The sequence below is a fragment of the Delphinapterus leucas genome, chromosome 3 (genome assembly GCF_059928025.1).
Source record: "Delphinapterus leucas isolate spDelLeu-1000000601 "Yukka" chromosome 3, BTC_Dleu_Yukka2, whole genome shotgun sequence".
NCBI lineage: Eukaryota > Metazoa > Chordata > Mammalia > Artiodactyla > Monodontidae > Delphinapterus > Delphinapterus leucas.
In genome coordinates, this window is record NC_143131.1 from 38,245,203 (window position 1) to 38,263,356 (window position 18,154).

General features: G+C 35.9%; 1 protein-coding gene across 1 annotated transcript in view; it reads right to left on the bottom strand.

Annotated features, from left to right (window-relative positions):
• Positions 1-4,049: 4,049 nt before the first annotated feature.
• The window catches only part of FGF10 (fibroblast growth factor 10), an 80,368-nt gene continuing 66,263 nt past the window's right edge, over positions 4,050-18,154 (bottom strand). The window contains exons 2-3 of the mRNA XM_022551670.2: positions 9,582-9,685; positions 4,050-5,582 (exon numbers count right to left, since the gene is read on the bottom strand). Of these exons, the coding sequence (XP_022407378.1) occupies positions 5,385-5,582; positions 9,582-9,685 (302 nt within the window). The 3' untranslated portion in view covers positions 4,050-5,384. The remainder of the gene's footprint in view (positions 5,583-9,581; positions 9,686-18,154) is intronic.

Sequence of the window (18,154 nt, forward strand, 5' to 3'; positions counted from 1 at the left end):
AAAATGAATTTTACATCCAATTTTCAATTTATCAGGAAAACAAGTAAGATGTTGTTTGTAGCTTTACTTATTTGCAATACCATGTCAGTGTTTCTCTTTCATTTTTCTCAGTTGGAAAGCTCCCTAATAAACAGATATTATTAATATCATTTTTGTAGATATTGGCTTAAATATTATTGTTTAGCATATTGATAGTGTCATGGAAAAAATGGCAATTGAAAAGTCTGGTGTTTAAATACCAGATGTTAAAATATTTTTAATGTTGAATTGATAACCCTTAACCCAAATGCCTCCTGTAACCATAAGAAGTAGTCTTTTTTTGATTTATAATACCTCACGAAACACTGATTTTAATTTACTTCTCCTTGAAAGACCTCTCTGAGAATATTTGTATTGTCAGCAGCTTAAATTGACCACAGAAATTATCACTAAATAATTTCAAAAATCGTGAGATTATTTAGGCATTTAAGATGTGTAGAAAGTAATTAAAACCAAACTTTAGGAGGGTTAAGGCTAAGGCCGTACCATAGTTGGTTATTCTGCAACTGGGGTCACTGCCTAAGTTGTACGAAGGCCTATGCTCAATTTACAGTTGTAATGAGGAACATGGGATGTCTTGATTCTTCATTTGCTGTTCTCATCTTTAGAGGATGCAATTGCCTATATTAAAACATGAACATAGGCTCTTTTGTGGAGGATAATAAAAACATGTAAGGTAATACATGCCACATGCATAGATGGTTGGCATATGGCTTTTCTCTTTGAGTATGGAATTGTTGCCCTTAGCTGCTATCATGGAACAGCCAAATGGAAATGTTCATTATTAGTCACTTAGGAATGAGACCAGTTCCTTTGATCTCATTAGTTTGATCACGATTATTCCATTTTAACATGGTGTTTTGTAAAGGTGTTTTCAGTGGGTTATTCACTTGCAAGGGCATTTTGTGTTTTATTATTTTCTAATCAGCTGAAGAAAAGAGGTATTGATGTTATAAAGCTTTTTTTCTCTCATATTGAATATATACAAGACATAGTGAGAGACATAGAGCACATTTTCACTTTTTTATTTTACAATTAAAAAAGAAACAAATGGCATTTGGGTTTCAGATTTTTCTCTTCACGTTGATATATTTGAAACAACTAGTACATACTCTTGGGATAAATGTAAAGAAATACTTATAATGTCATGTTGTGATATAGACTGATATTTAGCATGAGAACCACCTTTTGATTCAGTGCAAACTTGCATTCATCTCAGTGACCAGTTTGCAGAATTATAGTGAGCGTGCCTATATTCAGGGCCCTATTCTTGGCTTTAATACAAAACAAAATGAATACAATCTCTCCCTTTTAAAAAATGCCTTTAAAAATCTTGATCTCCCTGATTTGAAGAAAAAGATGACGCTTAATTAGAATTAGCAAAAAATGCAAGATTGTCGGTAGTCTCATTTATATGGATGTAGCTAAGAACTGTTGTTGTTTTTACACCTGCCCCGCACCGCCCTTTCCTTGGTACACTGTTATTCACCAGTTCCAGTGGTGTGGGCTGCCAAAATCCCCACGGTGTAGCTCTGGATCATGTAACTGAAGCTTGGCCAACCATAGTGCCCATATGCCTTGTCCTGCTGTTTCCTCTGAAAGTTGGTATCTTATCCAAACTTGGCCAATAAGAGGCATACCTTGGATGTTTCCGTTTTGGAATCTTGAGAAAAGGAGGTATGGGGTTTTGGGCTTTGGAGTTGGAAAAAATGAATTGGAGGCAAGCGGTAGCCGAGCAGATAAAGCCAATCAGAGGTAAGAGTACCGGAGAGGAAGAGGATTTTAGTTGCTTCATGTCTCAGTTTTGGTGGAACTCAGAATTGCCCTTTTCCTTCCAAGATCTTTCCAAAATAAGCCTCTTTTTTTCTTACAACTTAATTTAAGTTTAAAAAGTCCTGTCTGGTGAAATAGACAAGAATCCTTAATCAACAGGATACTTGTTTGCATGTGAATGTGTTACTTCTAATGCTCTAGATATCTTCTCTTAAATATTTCATGGCTTCCTACAAATATCTTTATTTAAACAAAGTTTGGAACAGCTAAAACATTCCCTGATAAGGCAAAGGTAATTTTTATTTTTGCTGAATAATCATAAAACCTGAATTAAGAAACATCCAAATTATTATAACTGTGCATATTAATGATGATCTATTTAAATAGTGTCCACAACCTTGCTTGGACCCTGGACCCAACTTGCGTTATTATGTATTTTTTTCTCTCTACTTTTCAAATCAAACTCATTGGCTTACTCTATCCCCTTGAAATCAGATTTTGCAGCCTCCTGGCTTTCCTCCAAAAGTCTTTCATTGTTTCACAAGCCATCCTTGTTTTTAATTCATCCTTCTTTATCCACTGTGCAAACTAGGTGGACCTGAATACTTAGGAAAAATTGAAAGCATTTGGTTGTTATTAGAGTAGGGATAGCTGACTCACACATGTAAAACATTAAAGAAACCTTACAAATGTTTGAGTGATTTTTTTTCTGTTGTTGTTGTTTGGGCCTGTGGGGCATTTAACCACATCCTGCCAAGCACACAACACATGAGCTTCTCTCTTTATTACCAGGTATAGTTTTAGGCTAATAAAACAAACAAGGCCAATATTTTCATTTTCTTTTCCCAGCATTTTTATTGATTCATTTAAATGTAACATACTATACACTGTTCAGCCTTTTGGGAGGTAGGAGGAGGGAGGGAATCTGTATCTTTATGAGGAGTCTCCTCGAAATCAACACTCAGATGGACAAACATTTGTGGCTGACGCACCTTGACATTGTAGCCAGGGGTCACACTTCCTACAGAGACAGAACTCCCAAAATCATGATTTTCTTTTTAAACATATGACATTTAGTACTGGAGCTGCTTTTCCTTCAGTAGCACAATCCAGCTGCAAAGAGGACCAGAATTCTATCCCAATACCAAGCAAAGATGCCATTTTTGAATGTGGAGAATCTCATTACTCCTTACCAAATGGTTTCTGTCTTTCTCTCTGTCAATGTGTGTGTTTTGGGGGTGAGTCAGGGGAGAGGTGAAGGAAATGTTTTCTATTTTTGGCTTCTGCAAGCTTTGATACATTTTGCTAGAAGCTGTTTTACTGTTGTGAGTACTATAATGATGACTGTTTACACATAGTCTCTTGGTAATCTAAATGGCTATGTGAAATACGAATCCAGTTTGTGCCCTATTTGCTGTTACCATGGTCATCTAATACTGTATTTGTCTCACCAAACATTTAATTTTGGTTGTGGGTGGTCAATGTTCATGTGTCAGGTGCAATTATTATTTTAAAATAAAACATTAAAGATAATCTAGTTCTCATAGGAATGCATTACATTATAGCGCTCAGACTCAGTTACCAATTAAATTTTAACAGATTCCAACCACAAAATTAAACATTTTTAGAATCCCATTTGTCAAAAAGCAAGTTGGAAGCCAAGTACCATAAAATGCAACTTTAGCCATAAGGCAAAACACTCTGCCTCAAATGCATTTCCTTTGAAATCCCAACTTTTTAAGGAATGAGAAAAATATGACCTTTTATGGGATTACTTTATGGGAAAGTTTCTTAATAAAGCTAATTCTTAAATAACAGATTAACTGGAAGTGCTGGTTAAGCATTGACACAATTAAGTTATTAGAGAGGATCACAAAACACCAGCCTTTCTAGAGGTTAAACTTTAGTAAAAAGACACATTTAGTGAGTCTTTCCTTTGTACCAAAATACTGTGTCCAAACAATAAAAATAAACAGACCTTTTCAAAACAAGAAATATGAAGGTAAAACTGCAGCATCAATATAATCTTATAGTTATCACTTAAAGTATTTAGAGCAAATAGTATTTTTCTACACTTTAAAAAATCACTACAGACACTGCAAATAAGGCTTATGTATTTATTTAGTGGAATACTATGTGATGATGACTGGTACGCTGTTATGTACTGTTTTCTATACCTGCTCTAACAAAATGAATTTCAATAAGGTTACATTATGGAACCTTCCAAAGCTCTTTAAGTTTACAGAAAATAAGTTTTATTGGGTTTTGTAAAGACTAGATCATACAGCTTGAACAGCTTGAAGAGGTTGCAGTATATGGTTACACATATACCAGAATATATTTGCTCAGTTTAAGCCCCTTGGAGGGTTGCACTTCATACCAAATTCTTTGATAGTTCCTTTCGGGGAGATTCACTATGTGAGACTTATAAAGTGTTCTTATATATGCAGACAGCCTCTTCATCACTTACCACTGTGATATATGGCCAAAAAATCATTAGTAAATAATGAGGCTAGGCTACTAAAATGTATGTAACAATTAATTTTCCTTCTTTTAATATCTTGGAGACACACTGATGTATTGAAAGAGAAGAATTTGGCCTTCTGGTCTATTTCTTAGGAAAGGAAGCTTTAGGAGTGATGTATGGTTTTAAATGATGGCAAGCATCTCTCACTCAAGCCATGCCATAGCACTGTCATATTTATTGTTGACGGTTCTTATGGCAGAAGTGCAGATTAAGTCAACTGATAGCACATGGGGCACTCACACTCTTTCCTCGATGTTATCTCCTACTCTTGAAGTGTTTGCCAAGTTTTAAAAGCACTTTGTCATGAACATGCATGTGGTGTGCTAAAGAAAAAGGAAAGGTAAATCAGAGGGCAGCCGATGAGGGCACTCTTTAAAACCCCAAAAGATATTTAACATCCTATTAAATAAATAACTTAGAAAGAAATAGGAAGGGGCGAAGGCAGAATGCACAAGCATACCATACTATTTGTTTTGTTAGAACAGTTTTACACTACCATGTTTATATTTTTTAATCCTATCCAATTCTTCCATGATGCCACGCCCAAAGCTCCTTTGGTTGTGCACATGATATGACCCAAGTGCTTTCCAGTAAATGCTTGCGTGTCTTACTGCTCATTGAATCATTAGGCTTGAATGAGCAATGAAAGTCTTTGATATGAGTTCGTATTCCATAAATAACTTTCCCGAAGATCATTCAACAGACTGTTCCTTGTCCTTTAAGTTCTATCTCAGAGGTTAAAAACAAAAACATACACAAAAACTTAACCCCAAAACTCAGCCACAATATTGTTCACTTAGGAATAACTTCCATCCCATCTGATCTGCTTATATCTCAATTACAAAGCAGGACACAGAACTAATTAAGAGAACATCATATGTCAGCAGAGAGTCCAAAAACCTTCAAAGGCTTCCTTTCTTTCAACCAAGCAGATACTTGCAATGTGTCTTTTCCTTTTGAGCTACTATCTTCACGAAGAACACCAACTTTTACCAACTGGTAAAAGAGCCTTTGGTTATCCTGCATCCACAAACATTGGCTTCCTCTAGGAGTGTACCACCATTGGAAGAAAATGAGCTGAGGTGTTTTTCCTTCGTGTTTTCTGTCCTCTCCTGGGAGCTCCTTTTCCATTCAATGCCACATACATTTGCCTCCCATTGTGCTGCCAGTTAAAGGATGCATAGGTATTGTATCCGTTTTCCTCAATCCTCTCCTTCAGCTTACAGTCATTGTTAAATTCTTTCTGCAAGGGAAAAACAAAATCTTTTATTCCTACGGTGATGATACTTGATTCTATTTCACACAAACCATCCAGAGAACTCCAGTTCCTGGGTTTTATTTACTGTTGCCCTTTGTACATAAGTTGTGCACTTAATACAAAACATCAACAACAGAGGAGTAAAACTCATAAAGACAAAACAGATTCTACATTAGAAGGCATGTGATTTATTTTAATCTATCATCATAACCACATATTGGGCCCCTTTTAAAAAGCTGATGTGCATTGAACATGACATGTTTAAGTGCCTAGAATGATTGTTAAGAAGCAAGCATTCCAGTAACAATATTCGTGATGAGCCAATGATAAAGAATGTTGTTATAATCCTATTTTTCAGAGTAATAACTGGGGTTCCACGGGAAAAACAGAATTACAGGGAAAAAGTGGGTTTATCAAGTTTGCAAATGTTATCTACCTATAAATCCACAATAAATACACACACATTGATAAGAAAGCAGATTTTAAAGCAAAACCATGATAGCTCTAGATAACCAAGAGGCCCTGGGAGTGAGGGATGTCCCTCTCTTCCAAATACCAGATTTCTCAATTTTGTAAATTATTTACAATTTTCCGTAACTTGGAATTTTGACCAATTTTACTCTGAGGTTTAGGAATAGTTGAACAGTAGGACATGAGACAACCTTGCTTTGTGAATTTCCATGTCAAAGAAACTATAAATCTGGTGACTAGCACTGCTTATATTGTATAAGCCTGAAGACTTGGGTCCTGGGAAATTCCACTTTACAGACACAGTCCTTTGGCTTTGTTTCAAGTGGCCAAGTTTTTTAAGGGGATCTTTTGTGACAAAGATTGATCACTCATTCATCTTAGAAATCCAGATTCTCACTCTGGAGTTAATAACAAAGAGGAGATACCTCACTAATCTCAAAACTCTGACTTCAGAAATATCCCTTTCCCCTTATACCCAAACTAAAGCAGTTAAAAAGCTAAGGAATTGGGGCTTTTGCTCTCCTGGGTCTATCTTCTCTATGCAAATCAAGGGCATTGTAGGCATCTTTCAGCTGAAACTTCTACTAGGCAGTTCAGTTTTTCTCACCTCCACACTTTTTGGAAATTTTGACTAAATTCCCAGTTCCTGAATGTGTGTATATTTAAATATCCAGGTTTCTGCAGGCTAGACCCTAATTTTGAACATTATCACAACTGTAATGAGCAGGTATATTTTATGTTAATGTTACCAGTTTAAGCTTTGTTTTCTGGAATTTATTTATCCTCTGTGCTTCTCTTCTATAAAGAATATTTAAATGTAATGTTCAAGTAACGACTTATTTGGTTGAAAGTAAGAAGAAAAGGTAAATTATTTAAGGTAATGATTTTAAAATAAAAATTATGCATTAGAAGAGATTTGAATCCTTAATTTGAGTTTATTTTTTTCCTATTTATTCATCCTAGTCTGTCTAAAACTGTATGGTTTTCAAAAAACCAAAGAGAGGGTTTTTTTTTACATGAATAATTGTATTTTTTCAATAAAGAAGGCGTATTTTAGAGAGTATCTATTGTTTACAGCATTTAGGTGAATCATAAATATTAAAGTCTAGAAAAAAATCTAGGCTAGAGCAAGATCTCAAAAGTAGGGTTTTGGTAGTTTAGAAAAAGGTTTTGGATTTCCTCAGAATACCAGGGAAATTTCTTTGGTTTTTAAACCATGCCCTACAAGGGCTTGTCCTCTATACTTCAGTTTTATAATCTATTTACTTAATTCCATCTGTCAGGAGAAAACTCAGTATACAATAGTATACAATAGACACATTGCTCAGAGGGTGAATAATGAAAATCTAAGAGAGATAAGTTTCCCAAAAGGGAATCGAGGAAAATAGTCAAGAGACTAGAATATATAGTGTTAGTTTAATCAACCCCTCTGGGTTTTTGCCTAATTGCTATTTTCAAGAAGGCTATGGAATCAATGGAAATTATCTGAAAAAGAAAAAGATAGGAATTACAAGAGTATGTCACCTGATATACAGAGTATATAGGATGTGTACTCATGAATTTTTTTTTTTTGGTATACCCTTTAAATGCAAAGTTCCTAGTCCTATCCTGCCCTGAATAGGGCACTGAATTTGAGTAGATTTTTAATTTAATTTTGAACAAGCCATACTTCTTTACTCTTCCTGGTGGTAATGCAAAATTACAGTAACAGTACACTATGGTTAGAGAATGAGCTTCTTTCTGAGACAGGCTGAAAGTGGAATGCATCGGCTATTATGGGCTGAGCTACTTGGAAAGGTAGTTAGGTTAATGAATTGCGCTATTCCATGCTGAAGAAATCATGTGGGACAAGGCAAACCCTGTCCGCTTGAAGTCCACAATCTACTGGGAGAAGACAGTCAACAACAGACACATTATTGAGAGAAATATCTGATAAATGCCACTGTAGATCATTAAAATGGTATGATGTGATAGAAAGCAAATGAGCATCTACATAAGAAATAGAGAATGAAATAATCCATAGGCCTTAGAGCTCAAGAAGAAGCATAGGCACAGTGTGTGAGCTGTGTTGGGATAGAAGAAAAAAGTGGGGGAATGGAAGGAAAATATTAAATATTTTTATGACAGTTCATTTGAGAGCTATCCATTTTTCCTTGATGTCACCTTTTTAAAGAAATATACTTTATCAATTAAAAATTATTTCAATCTTTTATTGCAGTTAAAACTTCTATATTTTCTCTCTCAATCTAAATTTTTATTAGGTTTTACTTTAAAGCATTGGTTTTGACTAGGCATCAGTATCTCTTCAAAGAACATGTGCCCGGACCTCTTACTCAGTAATTCTTATATAAGAATTAGGAGGGAAGGGACCTCGGCATGTTTATTGAAAAGAAACAAAAAATGTCTCCAGAGTGGTTATGCTGCGAACTCCCAAATGGAAGCACTTTTTAAAATGGTCCATTACTCTTCTAGGCTCATTAGTAGAGCTACCTATAATGGAAAAATTTAACTAAAAATTTTCTGACCGCTTCACCCAAAAAGCATTTATCCTAGTCAAAGAGGCTCACCCAAGGTATGCCTGACTCCCCAATTATAAGTGGATCTGATATGAATGAAATACAAGGCTGTTGTATGTCCAGACCAATGATGGAATCAATTTCCAGTGACTCTCACATTGTGGGTACCATACCAAGAGCATTAGGGAAACCTGGGACCTTGTTAGAAATGCAAAGTCTTACAGATTTAACTGAATCAGAAAATCTGGGAGTGTGTTTTAACAAATCCACTGAGTGATTCTGACACTTACTTAAGTTTGAAAGCTGCTGGCCCGAGGCAGGCACTGCAATCATCCTTATACTAATCAACACAATAGGTTTATTTACACATTTTAAAGTGATATTCCCTGATACTTGCTATGGAACACAGGGATGTATGTACTCAAAGCGCTGGCTGGGTACCAGCTCCGTAACTGAATTAATCATTATTGTTTAGGTAAATAAAATTCTGGAGTTGATTGAACAGCACGGAAAATGTTGAATTTACTGATGTGTCTCCCCATTTCAGATTTTAACGGAATACAAAACACCCATGCCCTCGTTTTATCTTCAGCTATAACACGTACACACAGAGTATGTGGTTTTCTACTCAATCCAAGATCTTTGTTTTCAATGATTCTTCCCCAAGTTGTCTGCAGCAACCATGACAATCTGACCAGATGCTTCCGTGAGAGTCTGACTGGTTAGCTCAGAGCATTCAGAATATTAGCATTCAGAGCACTGACTGATGAATGCCAGCAACAGTCTGCATGGTAGACTAATGGGTGAACAACAGAGGAGATTACAGAGTTGGAAGAGCTGCCTTGCCAGCCCTTGAAACGCTGGTGACCAGCCCTCTGTGGTTCTATTTACTAGCAATAGAATGATAACAAAACTACTTAATGTCTGGGGGAAACATCGCAAAACTGTGGTAATAATTTACTGAAGTGGATTTTTCAAATAAAAGTAGAATACTTACTGAGCCATAGAGTTTCCCCTTCTTGTTCATGGCTAAATAATAGTTGCTGTTAATGGCTTTGACGGCAACAACTCCAATTTCCACTGAAGTTATCTCCAAGATACCTAAAATATACAATTCAAAAAGGCTAAACTTAAAGAGTCACATAAATTTAGTTGAAAGAAAGAAAAATCAGAAGAAATTATGGTTTATTTTTTGATGCCTCCAAAATCAAAAACTAAAATAATTGGGGGAAAAAACCCCCAACCTTTTCCACTGTGCCTAAAAACACAGCAACAATATGGAAAAAAATAGTAAGTCTTTAAATGAATTCCCTTGCATTTTACTCTGCGCATATAGGGGAAAATATTGTTTTAATTAAAATGCTTCCTTTGCTAACTCTGCATTTTCAACCCCATAAATATTGGAACAGCTCTGCTCATCTTAGCCTAGGTTTCACAAAAACTTATCAGAGCACACATCTGTACTATGGTATTAAATTAAACCTATAGCATATGTCAATAATATGTCAGATTTACTTCAACCTGTAAAAACAGTGGTAAACTGTTGCTTCTTTGTAGGACTTTTAGATAAACTAAATCTCTTGGCTACATTTAACTGATAAATTTATTTTTGGCAAATGTGTTGACATTCTGAAATACTGGGAGACTAATCCCAATATACACATTGTCTTTAAAATAGCAGAATCACTACTCTGGGTTGGGAGAAAATCCATTAGTATTTTTTGAAGTTTTAGTTTCTTGTTTCCTAGAAAGAATGAAAAACTAAGGGAATTAGGAACTGATAGACAAGAGATCTTTTCCCCTAATAGACAAGTTTTGGTTGGTGCATCTAAAGATAATTTTCTCTGAAAAGTTAGTAGGTGAACTATCTACTTAAAATGCCCACCTAGTTTAGGTTAAGGAGACCTCAGGTCCTAAACCTACTTCTTAGTTTTAAACCCTTGGGAAAGCTTTCTCAGGGCAGAGAAGTAGCACTGTGATTCGCAAAGTTCTGAATCCAGACTGAATTTGAATCCTGGCTTTGCATTTAGTAGTGAATGACCACAGGAGGAGTCACCGAACTGCTTATGTCTCAATTTCATTTGCAAAATGAGCAGCATATTAGTATCTCCCTTCTAGTTTTGTGATGATTAAATGAGATAGTACATATAAAATAATTAGAAATTGCCTAGAGCTTACTGCCTCCTTAATTATTATGAGAGGAAAGTTTTCCTCCAACAGTTATAGAGTTTGAAGCTTCTTCTTCAACAAGCTGTGTAAATCCTGAACAGAACATACAAATTCCCACTGGCTTAGCCCATAAAATCTGAAAGCCAATATATGCTATCATTTATCCTGTACTTACTATCATAAAAAACACCATCCTAAATGTGGTCCACAAATTATGTTTATACTCTTCCTAGAGGGAAAGAGTGTCTTGTTCTTAAGACATGGACACCTTCTTTCCTTTCTTCACAGGTTAACAAGCCACGTCATGGTCAATAGAAATGCTTTCGTGCCCCCAAAGCAAAGCTGACATCACTAGAGAGACTTGTGCCATAGAACGTTCTGTTCTTATATTCTACAGGAAGCCTGTGACCTAACACAGCATACCTCCTCATTAATAGATTGAAACAGATCTCATTTGGCAAGCTTAAACAAGGAAAGATTGTGAAGAGTGAGGGAGACAGTATCTGTATTTTTTTGTTTTGTTTTATTGGAGTATAGTTGATTTACAATGTTGTGTTAGTTTCAGGTGTACAGCAAAGTGATTCAATTATATGTATGTCTGTGTGTCTGTGTCTGTGTATATGTTCTTTTTCAGATTCTTTTCAGTTATATGTTATTACAAGATATTGAATCAGTATCTGTATTTTAAACATCCCTTTTCCTTATACTGGTAGTTGCCCTCAAGGTACAAACACATACACACATTTATTTGCGCATTTTAAAAAGTGCTTTCTTGTACTTTATTTCTATAATTCTCCTAACAGTCATCTAAGGAGGTATGATTATTCTCAATTACAGATGAAAAAATGGATGATACTGAGGTTTTGTAACTCACAAGGTGATAAAGTGACATAGATCTATAATGAGTGACCCATCACCTAAGCCTCTCACTTTCAGACTATTTTGCTCTCCATCTCTGACTATTTTGCCTCTCCATCATATCTCCCGCTTCTTTCCCATTTACACAAGGGAATTCTGCTAGAAAACCAACTGACGTAATGACTCATTGAGGTAATAGTCTTTAGCGAACTAATATGCTTTTCCTCCCAAGGATCTGGCAGGCCACAGAGGATGATGCCTGAGTCTCAGAGAAGGAAATCTAATATACTTTATTTATGTCACAAGCAGAAGATATAGAACAAGGTAGTGATAAGAACCTGGGGCAAAATATTTAGACTGCTATTTGCTTTGCCTGCCAAAAAGGCAAGTAAGTACTATCAGTAAATTATAAGGTGTTCCCTATGTATGCTTTTGTAACTGGAAATTGTTAGAATGAAAAAGGTTGATTTCAGCAAAGAATTAAAGATTTTTGAATGTGGACAAGAAGTAGTGGGATTAAGCTATAGTAACAGACTGAGTTGGCAGAAGCAAAAATGTTCTGGTGTAATAAATATTACCGAATCTTTGATTATTTCTGAGAGTGCACTGGACATGGTAGATCATATTTATGCTCAGAAACCCTTGGGTTTCTTTCTGCTTTGCTCAAAATAGGAACACAATATTCAAAGAATTCATCAATCAATTAACCATTTTTCTTACTCTGCAATCAGTTAAAGCTAGCTTGAAAAGGTTCAGTATGCTTCAAAATAGAAAGAGGAAGACCTGGATGATTTAAGTCCTTTTGAGTCCTGAAGGTGAACTTTTGGATACACCATATGTCATCAAGTCATAATTGATAATCTCGTGGGTAATGGACAATGACATGTCTTTATTGTAAATATCTGTGAATGTGTGACTTTCTAAGGAACTCAAGTCTAAAGGACTTGCCTATTTTTTCATGAAGACTCTCTCCCATATTCTCTGTTCTTTGGTGAGGATGATCAAGTTTGCCTATAAAAGCATTTTTGGAAAGTATGTTTGTTGTTGGATTAATAACTTATAGTTCTATGGGTGTATAATTTGATGCAAAATTGAATGCCAACTGAAGGAAAGCCTGCCAGGGGAAAGTGAGGAACAAGGCAGGAAGTTGTTAGAAGGCTGGGGAGTTGTCAGTCTCAAGTTATCAGCCATCTTCTACAGACTCTAAGGATTTTGGCAAATACGAAATATTTTATCTAAAAATATATAACTTTTAAAAGAACATATTAGAAAAAGCCAATTTTTAAAGCAAATTCCTTTAATAATAGCAATATATTAACTTTATTTTGAACTGTATTTGAAATCTTAAATAATAAAGTTTGATAATCGATAAAACAAAAGTGATTGTGACAAAAAGCAGCTCCCGTTAATTGGCAAATTCTACCGAATGAGGCAGCATCACCATAGTAATTGGGAGGATTTTGCAAACTGATGAACTCCAAATGGAAATAACGTAGACATCACAATTTTCATGTAAATCAGTTATTCTTTTAACTTTAGGGCAAGAGTTATGTTTTGATGAACCACTGAGTTGTCAGTCTGAGGACGGAGCCATTCAAAAGCATTTTTCTCAGTTTATGCCTCTCATCCTTCTCCAGAAGAGAAGCATCTGAACTGTTTTCTCTCCAGCAATTACATTTGACCAAGACTACTCTTTTTGGGCTATGATAATAAACAAGCTATTGGCCTAGATAGTAACTTTCTCCTTAAATGCCTTTTCACGGATATAACAGGAGAAAGAAAGTAAAAGTCATTTAAGAAAATGGATATATACAGGGGGGAAGTTAGATGTAAAAAATAAATGCAAAATCCCATTCTGCTCTCCTAGATAAGCAGAACATGAATATATAAATAAATCCTGGAGATTATTTGAGTAAATTAATTCTGCTAGCATGTACCTAGCACCAATGTGCAGGGCTTGTGTTAGCTCTCACGATGGAGGATGAAAAAACAAACGAGACACCATCTTTACCTTCAAGGAGTTTTAAAACTGGGTAGGATAAAGACAGGAATAATTTAAGTAATTACAGCACAGAAAAATATATTAAGTGCTCTATTAGAAATAAAATATGTTGCCATGGCTTTAAGTAGTAAAGAAGTCATCCTGAAGAAGGTGGTTGGCATTTGAGGTGAACCTTTCAGGGGGTAGGATTTTAATAGGTGGGAATTGAAAAGTCGAGGGGAACATTTTAGGTAGAGAAAAGTGAAAGAGTAATGAAAGGCATGGAGGAGGGGAAAGAGCTCAGTGTGTGCCTGAGCCACCGTTGGCTCTCCCCACCGATTGCACTTTGTGGGGGACACTCAGTAAAAGTAAGGGTTCTGCTTCATTGAGTAGCAGTGATGCTCTCCCGGGTGAGGAATGTACTTTTTTTTTTAAATTTTTAAATTTTATTTATTTGGCTGCATTGGGTCTTCGTTGCTGTGCACGGGCTTTCTCTAGTTGTGGTGAGCGGGGGCTACTCTTTGTTGTGGTGCGCGGGCTTCTCATTGCGGTGGCTTCTCTTGTTGCGGAGCGTGGAGTCCAGGCACACGGGCTTCAGTAGTTGTGGCTCGTGGGCTCTAGAGCTCAGGCTCAATAGTTGTGGCGCACGGGCTTAGTTGATCCGTGGCATGTGGGATCTTCCTGGAGCAGGGCTGGAACCCGTGTCCCCTGCATTGGCAGGCAGATCCTTAACCACTGTGCCACGAGGGAAGTCCTGAGGAATATACTTTTCAAAAAATTTATTGTGAAACTTGGAAGCAGCTCAATAAACGTCAGAGCCTTATGAATTCAGAATCAGTCACATCTTACTTTTGTCTAAACATTTTAACTCAAAATAGATATTAATGCTATATATAGTTTGTTAGTTTTAGTCAATGTGCTGAAACATATCATGACTAGTATAAGATGATACACAAATCCTATCCTCTCTAAGTCTCTTTCTTCCCCATGAATTGTTCAGTGGCCCGAATCGTTCTATTATATACTAATATAGAAAGACCTATGGAGTGCCTTGGCTTGTTGTCATATTTACACCGTATACCTCCGAGATTATGTGACCATACCCAATAGTGAGGGGCTAAATGGCTCCAAATATGGTATTCAGTTTAGAATCACTGTGGGTCTATCTCATTAATTGTGTATCTTTCTCAAAGAACTGTAGTAATCATAGTGGTCTTTTTAAGAAAATTATTAGAACAGTGCATAGTTCATAATATGTGCTCAATATGCATTTATTGAATGAACAAATGGATCATAAGTGGTCAGTCCAATGACTGGCTGAGGAAAGAAAAACTGGGTGTTCATTAAATAATTTTTTTTCTTTTGACAGTAATCATCTTTGTAAAATCTTGAGATTAATTAGTAATTCCACATCCAAATTAAAGTTAGAGGAAATGCCAAAATGTGTGCTTCAAACGAAAGTTGGTGAATTATAAAATATAAATGCTTATTATTCCTTTTAGGTAAATTATAACAAAGGCAATGATAAGGATTGTTTTACCTATTTAAATACTTTTCTACAAAGTACTATTCTATTCTCAAAGTACTATACTATTCTAGCAAACACTTGATTTTTAGATTTCAAAAGTATTTTAGAGAAGCATACTTTTTAGTCCACACAAAGGGATTCACTTCCATATAGACTAATTTTCTAGGTAGCTAAAGTTTTTCAGCTCTCAGACTTTATTTATTAAAAAAAATAATAACTTGGCTCCTAAATCTTCAAGTTCACTCATTTCCTTGTTCATATATGGAGATTACTAGTTACAAGTTTGTTTTTCTTGATGACATTAGCACTGATGGCTTTCTCTGCTGTGAAAGTACATTGCTCTCATGAGCTTCTACATTAAACTGCCAAATTAATATGTGATCTTGTTAAAATTGAATGAAAAATATGAGCAAGGTTTGGAGATTTTCTTTTCTGAGTACAGGACATGAGGCTTTATGCAGAAACCTTAGTATTTCTTTTTGATAGGATCTCAGTTATATTCTGGAGCGTGGATATCTACACAAGTGTAATGTTAAAATTCTGGGGTAAACATAAAATATACAGCTTTAAGTCTAGAACAAACTGCATTTGTTTCATCATAGACATAAAATTAGATATTTTTATGTCTATGATGAAACACATGTAATTTTTCTTATGTAGTAAAAATTATAACAGCGAATTCGCAAATAATGGGGCATAATTTTGCTTTATAAACACTAGTGTTGAAAGAATTATACAGAAATTATTTCAGCTGGTAGTTCATTTACACCCTTGAATTTGTTGACAACTTGATTCCATTCATGGTTCTTGAGCATAAAATGCTACTTTACACCTAGAAAGTGCAACAGATTCTAGGTCTGCATGATCATGTCCAGAAAAAATACACAGAGGTTTTCAATAGCTAAATAATTGTCATCATATTAATTAGAAGTATTTCAAATAATGTTTTCACCTCTCTTTAATGTGAAACAGAGCTAAATTCAGTGAAGCCTCAACACATTATGTGAACTGTTGAACTCCCGCACAGCACAAAGGACTTTCCTGAACACTGTGCTAAGAGACTCAGTCAAACTTTACCCTGGCTTCCAGCCTCACTAGGATGTGTCCCTAAAGGTGACTCTAGCCACCATGCTTAAGAAAACACAACGCTGCCAAACTGAATTTTTCCAGCCCCCCTTGCCAAACTATTTTCAGTAATTCTCCATTCCACTCCCTTCTGTAATGTTCCATTTCCACTAGCCTCTTTTTTGTGCCCCCTTTATCACTTCCCCATAATCCCTTTTTATTCCCTCTCTGTTCTCCCTTAAAAACTTCAGTCACCTTTGTCTTAGTTGGAGTTGAGCTCAATTAATACTCTAGTCTCTCTCCCTTACTGCAGTAGTCTAAATAAAATCTGTCTTGTAACCTTTAACAAGCATCTGGTGCTGGATTTTTTTGTTTGTTGGTTGGTTTGACAGTTACGTGAGATTAAAAAAAAAATCTCACAAGGATTATAGAGTAGAAAACTGTCACCAAAGTCAGGAGTATCATGTGCAAGCAAAATAGTTCACAACTGGTAAGTGAAGAAAAGTATGGCTTTTTGAAAACTGGGAGAGGAAAGCACCTAGCTGAAAGGTAACAGAACTATGTTAGTACCTCTTAGCTTAAGGGTCCACATGCTTTACACTTGTTTGGGATTGCATATTTGCTTGGAGACCCTAGCTTAACTGTATTGAAAGAATGTCAAAATGTACCTGAGTAATTGCTGTGTATTGAGAGTAACTGGAACAACAGCAACATTTGTGATATTAATTTTAATTTTGTATCAGCTACTTATTTTCCCATCTCATTTCTCTCCATCTACACCCCCTTCTCCCTCTCCATCCTATCCTATCTCTGTCTCTGTCTCTCTTACACACACACACACACACACACACAAACAAGCACGGTAGGCAGCTAATAACCACACACACAAACACACACACATTTTTTAAAGGAAATAGCAAAGTCACATTTCATGTGATGAAATTAATAGAGGAGGCACTTAGGTGTAAATGACAGAGAAATTAGTGGAAGCTCTAAAAAGCAGAAGAACTTGGCTTAATAGCTCTCTTTCTTAACTAGCTGTGTGACCTTGGATAAGTCAAGACTCAGAGTCTTGGTTTCCTCATTTGCAAGTTGGGGCTAACTGCCTACAGCTCATAGGATTGCGTAGAGTCTCAGACAGTGGATATTGAATAGATATTTACTGTCCGCTGAGTCAGAATGGTGTCAAGTTAACCAGTCTTCTACACCAGTGGTTCTAAAACTTGATCATGCACCAGAATCATTTGGAAGGCTTGTTTAAACAGATTGCTTGGATTTTTGACTTGGTAGACCTGGGGTAGGGCCAGAGAATTTAAATTTCTAGCAATTTCCTAGGCAGTGCTGATTCTGCTGGTCCAAGGACCACACAGTGTTTTATACACTACATTCAGAGACAGAGCAGGCCTTTGATATAAAAAAGCATTGACAGAAACATGTGCAGAGAAGCAAACCACAAACGGGAATAGATGCAAATAATGGTAGCAACTTAACATCAAAGTAAAATTGTTAAAGAATGTGGAAAGAAGTACTGGGTTTTTCTTTTGCTTGTTTTTGATAGGTGTGGGATTCAACATCTGCATAACTGAGATAATGTGGATTTGGAATTCGTGTACAAGTGTAGTACATTGTTGTCTATAGTCAGTTTTTTGAAGACTTGCAATAAGATTATTATCAGAATCTTTATTTTCTTCTCCTCAGTAAGAGTGTGGACATGCTGGTGGAAATGTAAGTGCCTTCATCTACCCATAAAGAAGTATTTTATAGGCATTCTCATAGGGCTAATTGTGTTGACACTCTAAGAATTAAATGACTGTATGGCTCCCTTAAAATTATGCCAATGGCCAAGAAATTGCTACAGATCTATAGGGATTCACTTGATCTCCCACCCTCTAGAATAATCTCACTACCTTTAAAGGGAAGATACCAGAGTGGGCTAATCATTGATCTACATCTGGTCCACCTTGTACTA